General features: G+C 41.2%; 1 protein-coding gene across 2 annotated transcripts in view; it reads left to right on the top strand.

The window, feature by feature from the left end:
* LOC141127932 (uncharacterized) overlaps nucleotides 1-7,266 on the top strand; it is a 121,663-nt gene extending 114,397 nt beyond the window's left edge. For both annotated transcript variants that reach the window (XM_073614834.1, XM_073614835.1), the window contains one exon: nucleotides 1,656-7,266. In XM_073614834.1, coding sequence (XP_073470935.1) covers nucleotides 1,656-1,713 — 58 coding nt within the window. In that variant the 3' untranslated portion in view covers nucleotides 1,714-7,266. The remainder of the gene's footprint in view (nucleotides 1-1,655) is intronic.
* The last annotated feature ends 2,611 nt before the right edge of the window (nucleotides 7,267-9,877 follow it).

The raw sequence follows: 9,877 nt of genomic DNA on the forward strand, positions 1-9,877 counted from the left end.
CTCCTCCTCCCTTCACTTGCGGCTGAGGAGAGGTGACACCTGCTGTGTAAAATCTCTCAAGCCGGTTCAGGTGGCTCTGGCCTGGGAGCACAGTGGACCGGGGCTACAAAAATAAAGATGGAGCAAGATTTGAAAAAAAAAAACAAAAAGGCAGGGAGATGCTTAATCGTCAAAGTGGGAAGACTAGGGAAAGTAGTCATTAATAGCATGCAAATCTAGGAACATTTTCCTGCCTGGCTACATCTGTATTCACCACCACATGCTCCACTTATGCCTCTACCAGCAGGTGCAGGTTGTGAAGGCAATTGAGAATTTTAGGCAGAATCGTGCTCTGGAAATGATGGACCAAATGTATCTGGATACTTGTGCTCTGAGCTCTTGTTTAAAATTAAACTGTAATATACAGACAACATACAATAACTGCTCTGGAGACCAGCACCATATCAGCTGCTACAAACTATGTAGGCGAATGACAACTCTGACATGCCCCCAGTTATGCAGATCATGAACCACTTCACCCACAGAAGGTTTACCCCCCCCCCCCCCCAGGCAATTTTTTGCAATACGGCACTGCGTTACTTCAACTGACAATTGTCCTTTTTTTTCCCAGCAAAAAGCTTTCTTTTGGTGCTATTTGATCACCTCTGCATTTTTAATTTTTTTGCGCTAGAAACAAAGAGCGACTGACAATTTTGACAAAAAACAATATTTACTGCTCTAAAACATATCCAATAAAAAAAATGTAAAAAATCGAATTTCTTCATCAATTTAAGCCAATATGTATTCTGCTATTTTTTTGGGGAAAAAAATCCCAATAAGGGTATATTGATTGGTTTGCACAAGACAGCGTCTACAAACTATGGGATTTTTTTTTTTTACAGTAAGGGCGGGAATCAGCGACTTATAGCAGCAGGACTGCGATATTGCTGCAGACAAATTGGACACCTGACACTTTTTTGGGCACAAGTGACACCAATACAGTGATCAGTGCTAAAAATATGCATGGTCACTGTACTGACACTGGCAGGAAAGGGGTTAAAAACCAGGGGCGATTAAAGGGTTAACCGTGTGCGCTCGCTAATGTTTCAGTCTAGTGGGGGAGGTCCTTTTACTAGTCTGCTTTACAGAAACACAGGATCCATGTTTCTGTACTGACAGAATGGCAATCTGCCTTGTTTACATACGTAGACTGTCGTTCTGTCAGTGTACCGAACAATTAGCGGGTGACGGCAGACACCGGGTTCGGGCGACTCGCTGATCAGCTCCCGCTGTGTAAAATCACAGTGGGAGCGAGCCGTCGGCATCACGCATATGCGGCCGAAACCTGGAAGTGCAGAGTCACGCATGTTTTACAAGACCCTGCGCAGTGTGGCCGCCCTATAGCAGTAAATGTGCTATGGGGCGGTCGGCAAGTGGTTAATACGTATAAGAATTTTTTGTGGTGATAAAAACACTTATGCTACTTGTTTTTCCTACTATTTACAGTGGCTAATTTTAAAACACAAAGCACACAATAGAACAGGCATCAATAAATAGCAAAGCACAGTTCAGATCTGGACCTGCATTTCTACTTTCGGGAAGAGTTTGCCTTATAGAAAGTATCATGTCATTGGTTGAGACCACCACCTAAACCTATTTTTATTTTCCTCCAACAGCAAACCAAACAAAGGTGCTTTTGTAAACTTCAGCAAAATCATCATGGCATGGAGTTAAATGTCGTGCGCTGAGGACACTTCAAAAGTGAAAAGTTCAAGCAGCTAGATACAAGTGAAGAACTGCAATTTTTTAATCTAAAGTTAAACCTTGTCAACTTCATGAGTAATGTGTAGTAGAGGATTTATTCTGACAACATTTTACAGCCAAGCCACAATACTTGTACAGTTATAAGAATTTATTTTTTTGTCCAGGCATTTTGATAAAACAAGGAGATATTTAATATCTTTACCTAGGTGCATTTTCTTTCTACAGCAGAAGGTAGATTTTATTTAATGTATATATACTTTCTGTTTAACTTTGTTCAAATGTTTATTACAATCTTACAGTTGGAGCAGCTGGGGACATGTTTTTGGCTTATATTAAATAATTAGATGGATTTTGAGCAAGTGCATAACCGTGTATGTATTACTACTCCAAACAAGTTTTTCTGAAAAATTAACAAAGCCTATGATTCTCAAAACTTCATCTTTGAGACTTACCGAATAAGGTCTACAGTACAAAATAGGGTCTATTAAAAAACTGCACAGAAGGCCTGATTTACTCAGTGTGAACAGTGGTAGTTTGATGAAGTTCTCCCGTATTTACTTGATATCCAGTTATGGACCAGAAAAGCTGTATTTTACTTACATGCACATTGCTGCATGGTTTTTACTCACTTTAGAGTGAACTTGTGCCCAGGCTATGCACATAAAATGTTTTACATGGTCTAAATATGCAAAAAAAAATATTTTAAAGAATAAGTGCACTTATTCTTTTTGCCCCCTTTTCTAAGCTAATCCACCCTCCTCCCAGCACAGATGCATACTTGCCTCATCTCAACGACTGCGGATCCATTGTTTTTTTTTTTTTTTTTACACAATGTTGTAGTAGCGTCACACAGACTTCTATGGGGCTGTGACCGGGATAAAAGACAAAGGGAAATGGTCACATAGAAGTTTATATGGCAGACATGACCAGAACAGTGAACAATTTTGGCGCTGGATGTAAACAAACAACCAAATCATGCATAGGTGCAGGGTGGGTTAGGCAATTTAGGCAAAAATGTATCTTGAAACAAGCCACCCCCATCCCCCCTCTTTACCTCTGTAGCTATAAGCATTGTGGAAAAATTATCCTCAACATTCATAACAGAAGGATTGAATGCTAGGTCTTTTCCTTCTACTTTCTATTGCAGTGGAATCATTTTAGCCTGGCAGCCCTCTAATATGTCTGCATATATACAATTTTATCCAAAGTGTCACGTGTGTATTCCCTTAAGTGAAATATGTGTGGCAGTTATTACCACTCCTGTGGGTTAAAGTGACTGGTGATTTAAACATAAGAAACATAATGAGTGCAAAAAATCGCATCCAAGGTGTCTTGTGCTATATTCCCTCAAAAAGGAAAAAACAGTATTAACCACTGCTAAGAGCATGAAGTGGTCTATGTCTAAACACTAGAAAACACAAAGTTGCAATAAATACATCACACGTGATATGCAAAAAATTCTAAAGTGTCTAGTGCTAAATAAATATTAAAATATTGCTTTACAAACGTTGCAAATAGCAAAGTGACAAGTGCCCTATAAAGAGGTCACTCTGAAAAGTACTAAACACACGTGCCATGCAAATGGTTCTATGATAATAAACAGTTCATATGGGTATGTGCCCGGTGCACTATAAGTGAAAAAAGGCGTCCGTTGTGGGATTCCTCAAAGCACACAACAGGTGTTAATGCCACACGTATTTCACTTAAGGGAATACACACGTGACACTTTGGATAAAATTGTATATATGCAGACATTTCTTTTACAACTTTGGGACAGCGCCACACTCACACACTTTTCTTTTTTCACTTTTTTCGCTTATTCCACCCCCTGTGGAGTCAGCGTATGTGAGGGCAGCAGTCTATCAATTCAGGAATATACTTCCCACCTAGGCTTCTAATTACACCCATTAGCGCGGACTCCCTATTTCTTCTGTAGCCCTCTAATATCAATGCACAACAGAGGTTTCTAAGTGTTAGATCTTGTTCACACAAATGTATTTAAAGCAGAACTAAAGGATTTTTTTTTCTCAATATGATTTAAAAAAAGAGTAAACACAGTTGAATGATAATAAATGGCTTTAGCCAAACACGAACCATAAGTGAAAGAAATATTTTGGTGTTATCATTCATATTCTCTGAAAAATGGCCAAGAAATCATAAATTCTGCCAGGGTATGTAAACTTATGAGCAAAACTGTATATAGATTTTACCCACTCTGCACTGTACATGTGTATGCTCTACTGATTTTGGAAAACATTAAATACAATATTATTCTTGAGAAAGGGCAAAACACTCACAAGGTTACTGGAAGCCAGACATTACACACAGGAGTTGGCCAGAAGTATTCAAGCTATTCCTGAAGCAAAAATACCAAATAATAAAAATGTGATTAGAGTGTACCTTCAAACACTGATTATTGGTATCACACAAGCAATTGTCATTCAGCTTTTCAGGTGACACTTGCAAAGGGAAGAGACTACGTCTCAAAGTTCCCTAGATATTAAAATTAGCTTCTAGGAGATTTGCAAAACCATATTAATCTGTATAGCAAATGTTTTAATAATTTAGGTCAATCGTCTCCAAACTGCGGTCCAGGGGCCGGATGTGGCCCTTTGCTCTGGGGTCTCCTGCCAGAGCTCTTGGCACCCCCATTTCTGCAAGTGCCTCCATAGAAAGCTGCTTTCTATGGGGGTACTCTTGTGGGCTCGATTCTGAGCCACCCTGTCTGTGGCTCTGCCCTGCCCAGTCACAGATTTTGATTGATCAATCTGCCCTGTGAGGAAGGATAGAGTGGAGAGAGCCCCTGCTTTTGGGCACGGCCCTAGACCAAAGTCGGGCTCAGGTAAGTATAAAGGAGGTAAGGGGGCGATCCTGTAGCACAAAAGTTTCACTTTAAATGCATTAAAAAAGGTAAAAAAAATGTTTTCCAGAAGTCTTTCAGGACAGCACCTGAGAGATGGTGACTCCTCCCACCGAACCACAGGAAACCCCTTCTTCCTCCAGATCTTTAAAGGGAGGCACCTCCCTACCACACCCCAGTTGTAGAAGAGAACCTCTGGCCCCAGCTGGAACACATAAGCACATACGTTAGTCACAGCATAGTACATCAAACTAATAGGGGGGGGGTTGTTGCTGTCCTGAAAGATTTCTGGAAAACAAGTTACCGTTAAGTCTAACTTGAATTTTCCCAAGGCGTCTTTCATGACAGAACCTGAGAGGATAACAGAGACTTACCCCTTAGGGTGGGACAACAGCCTGCAGGATCTTCCTGACAAATGCCTGATCGCTGGCAGATGTGAGGTCCAGTCTGTAATGTTGCACAAAGGTGCGGAAATTTGACCACGTTGCTGCCTTGCAAATTTGTTTAGGGGTGGCACCAGCTCTTTCTGCCCAAGTGGTCGCAAGTGCTCTGGTTGAGTGCACAAATTCCCTCTGGTGGAGACAACCCCGCATGCGAGTATGCTTCCAGGATGGCTAACTTCAGCCATCTGGCTAATGATCTTCTAGAAGCCTAACAAGCTTTCTTGTCGCCTGAAAAAAAAAAAAGGACAAACAACGAGTCTGTACGTCTAAAGTCCTTTGTAATTTCTAGAAAGCGTAACAAAATCCTTTTGACATCCAACGTATGAAACAAGGTCTCCTTCTCCCCCGATTGGGTTGGCACAGAAGGTTGGGAGCACAATCTCTTGTGAGTGATTATATATTGAAGCTACCTTTGGTAAGAACTTTGAGTCTGTCCAAAAAATAACTATCCAGAAATACTGACAGTTAAGGTTCCCTAACTTACTGATCCTGCGTGCTGAAGTAATGGCTATTAGGAACACAGCCTTAAGAGCGAGACATTTCAGTGATGCTTCTTCCAGAGGTTCAAATTGTCTCCCTGCTAGGGATTGCAGGGCAACCGACAAATCCCACTTAGGGAAATTCTTGACCGGAGCTGGCTTTGATCTTGAAAGAGCTCTAAAAAAATCTGACTACCAGCGGTTCAGAGGCCACAGATTTTTCAAAGAACACCGCTAGCGCAGCAACCTGTACTTTCAAGGTACTGACTGCTAGTCCCCTATCTGCCCCATCTTGCGAGAACTCCAAGATAGAAACAAGGCTCCTTGGGTCTTGGGCAGATTGAATTATATGAATGAATTATAGACCTTCCAGGCTTTAGTATAGATGGCCCTTGTTACCCCTTTCCTACTTGATAGTAATGTTGTAATCAGAAGGTCAGAAAAGCCTTTAGGAGCTGCTCCTCAGATACCAGGCTGCGAGAGATAAGCTGGCCACTTCTGGACGATTTACTGGACCCTGGATTAGCAGATCCTGCCTGAGAGGTAGATGCCAACAAGGCTTGGTCGCCATTCCCAGAATGGTAGAGAACCAGGCCCCTTTTCCGCCAAAACTGAGTAATTGGATCTTCGTTAATACCAGTGGGATTGACTGGAACGGGGGGAAAGCATAGCAAAGGTGAAATCTCCATGGATGCGCCAGAGCGTCTATCCCTATCTATCCATCGCGATTAAGGAAAAGAACTGAGTAACCTGTGCATTCTCCTTTGAGGCAAACAGGTCTAGGGCTGAAACTAATCGATTAATCGACAACTAATCAATGAAATTAATCGATTACTATTTCTCTAATCGATTCATCGGCTAGTAACATAATGGGGTTAAAAATAAACTAAAAATGAGCTCTTTATAGTACAAAAAGAGCAAATCGCTACTGTAAATATTACTTTCACAGTTCTACGGTAAAAAAATTAACCCCTTACAGTAGTTATCTTTTTTTTTGTACTATAAAGAGCTAATTTTAGTTTTTTAACCCCATTGTGTTACTAAAAGTCTTAGTCCTGGTTCACATCTGTGTTTTTTGGTGCTTTTTGCAGAAACGCACTACAGTTCATTAACATGGTTTCCTATTGGACACGTTCACATCAAGGCTTTTTTCAGTAGCTGCGTATTTGGAAAGGGTCAGGGACTTTTTTTTTTTAATGCAAACCGGTGCTTTTTTGGTTCAATATACTTCAATGGAGAAGCTGCAGAAAAGCATGTAATGTGTTTTTGCAGCAATTTGTGTTTTTTAATCTGCCCAACAACAAATTGGCAAAAAAAAAAAAAAAAAAAAAAAAGCAAAAAACGCAAATCGCAGCAAAATCACGTGCGCAAAAATCAAAACGCACAGCAAAAAAAAACTGCAGAAACAGATCAAAAGTAAACCACATAGGTGTGTACTGACCTTATGCTGGCCACACGGATCAATTTTCAGACGAGAATATTCAGATGAAAAATATTTGTACATTTGCTGAATGAAAGAATGTTGTTGGAAATTTTCACTTGTTTTTAACATTTTGTTTTTAAAATGAATGTAATTTCTGAACGAAAACCACATACACTGTCTGAAAATTCCTTTGACCAAGAAGTTTTCTATTATTTCCAAATGTTACCATCACTGTGGTTGAAAATGAACGTCGATTTGACCCCACTAACGATTAGAAAATCGAATGAAGGTTCTTAAAATTACATTTTTTTTTTTTTTGAAGGAAGACATTGATTTTTTTTTTAAATAAAAAAAAATTTGATCTCTGAGTCTGATGATATTTACCCTTTAATACTATATACAGTACATCTCCTCTAATAGCATATACAGTATATCTCCACTAATAGTATATATAGTATATCTCCACTAATAGTATATACAGTATATCTCTTCTGTCTGTTATTCTCAGAGTGTATTAGATATTTTGCTCCCTAACCATATAGTTTTATTATTTTATATTATTTAAATTTACCACTGCATATAGATACTTAAGAATAAAATTGCCTTTTTTGAAACTTTACATATTAACTAAAATTATACACTACACTTTTTTTTTTTTTTTTAAGGTTTATTAACCAATTAATCGAAACAATAAAATCGGCCAACTAATTGATTATGAAAATAATAGTTAGTTGCAGCCTTAAACAGGTCCACCTCTGGCTGTCCCCACATACTGGCAATCGTTGCGAAGACCTCCAGATTCAGAGACCACTCTGCTTCCTGAATGGGGTACCTGCTCAGGAAATCCGCCACTCTGTTCAGGGTCCCCTTTGGGTGGATTGCTGACAGGGATAGCAAGTGCTTCTCTGCCCACAGAAGAATTTCCGCTGCCAGTGCTTGTAAGGACCTGCTCCTTGTGCCCCCCTGTCTGTTTAGATAAGCCACAGCCGTGGCAATGTTCGTTAACACTTGAACGTGGTGAAACCGGAGATCTTGTGTGAATACTACTAGAGATAAAGTGATCGCCTTCAGTTCTCTCCAATTTGGGGAACTTGTTGCCTCCTTCTTGGACCAACTTCCTTGAGCGAAGTTTTCTCCTGACTCTTCCACCACCATAGGTGACCTCTTTACCTGGGTTGGAATCTTCACCTCCGTGTCCAGGGATCATAAGCTGTGATCCCATGACCTCAGGAGAAAAAAAAATTGTAGACACCTGAAGTGCAGTCTTGCCCACTGAATAGCCGGAATTGTTGAGGTCAGTACCCTTAATGCCAACATAACGTGCCTTATTGTTAACGGCTGGTTGGACTGCGGCATTGACACAATGCACTGAACCTTGTCCTTTTTCTCCGACGGGAGAAAAATCTTCTTCTCGATTGAGTTGATTTGATAGCCCAAAAAGCGAACCTCCTGTGACGGGTTTAGGGAGGATTTCTGAAGGTGGTTGCGAAGAATAGTAGGTCATCCAAATAGGGAATTACTGCGATTCCCTGAAGACAAAGCGGGGCTAGAGCTTCCGCCATCACCTTGGTCAAGATCCGAGGTGAGGAGGACAGCCCGAGCGGCAAGGCCTTGAACTGCAGATGAGGAATCATGCCTTCCATCTTTACCGCCAACCTGAGATACTTCTGGGACTGGAGTGAGATTGAGATATGCAGGTTTGCATCCCTTAAATCTATTGACGCCATGTAGCAATCTGGGGTCAGCAGGTTTCTGACTGAAAAAAATTGAGTCCATCTTAAACTTTCTGTACTTGACGGATTTGTTCAGAGGTTTTAGATTGAGAATCAATCGGAATATCCCTGTTGGCTTTCTTAACAAGAAAATGTGAGAATAAAAACCCTGTTGCCGCTCTTCTGGTGGCACTTGGATTAGTACACCCTGCTGCATCAGTTCCTTTAATGAGGACCTCATGGCCAAGGCTTTTACTGGATTCTTTGGGGTATTCGTCACAAGAAATCTTCTTGGGGGGATTCCTTAAACTCTATTGTGTAGCCCTGAGAAAGAGTGGTCAGTATAAACTGATTTGATGTTGTGCCTGACCACTGCGGAAGGAATTTTTTCAGCCTTCCGCCCACCCACAGGGTCGAGTCATTGGGATTTTTCTGCTTGCGTAGGAGGATGAAAAAGGATTCCGCCTTTGCCTCTAGCTTTTTGTGCAGACCAATTCTTCCCCCTCCCCTGGGACTTGTCCTGCTCCTGAGCCCCTTGAGGTCGAAAAAAAAGCATTTTGGGGTTGTTTCTTCTTCCTTTCGGCAGTCCTGTCAGGAATGGTATCTAGATCAGGGCCAAGAGAAGGTCACCCAAAAAAGGAATCCCACAGAGTTTGTTTACTCTTTGATGCCGCATCACCTGGCCAAGTCTTCAGCCATAATGCTCTTCTTGCTGAATTTGTTAAGGCTGATGATCTAGCCGACATTCTAATTGCTGCGGCTGAAGCATCTGCTATATAGGCTACCCCAGAGGACAAGGTAGAAAAGGAATCTAAAATCTCCTGTTTGGGTGAATCTGCTACTATATGAGCTTTAAGCTAGTTAACCCAATACTCCAGGTTCCTGGCTACGCATGTCATGGCCATAGCTGGCTTTAAATTGCTCATGAACGATTGCCAAGATCTCTTGAGCAAGAGATCCATACGCTTATCCATTGGATCCCTTAGGACCCCCATGTCTTCAAAAGGACAGGTCGGTGGATCTAAAGACCTGGGAGAAGGCAGCATCCAACCTGGGGACCTTGTTCCATACCGCAGAGGGGTCCTCCTCAAACGGAAAGCGTCTCTTGTGGGTTCTTGAGAAAAAAGGTTTCCTCTAGTTCCTGCCATTCTTTCTTTATGGAGTCCGAAATGACAGAATGAACCGGAAACATCCTAACTTTAGGCTCACTTAGACCC

The sequence above is a fragment of the Aquarana catesbeiana genome, linkage group LG02 (genome assembly GCF_042186555.1).
Source record: "Aquarana catesbeiana isolate 2022-GZ linkage group LG02, ASM4218655v1, whole genome shotgun sequence".
In the NCBI taxonomy this organism is placed as follows: domain Eukaryota; kingdom Metazoa; phylum Chordata; class Amphibia; order Anura; family Ranidae; genus Aquarana; species Aquarana catesbeiana.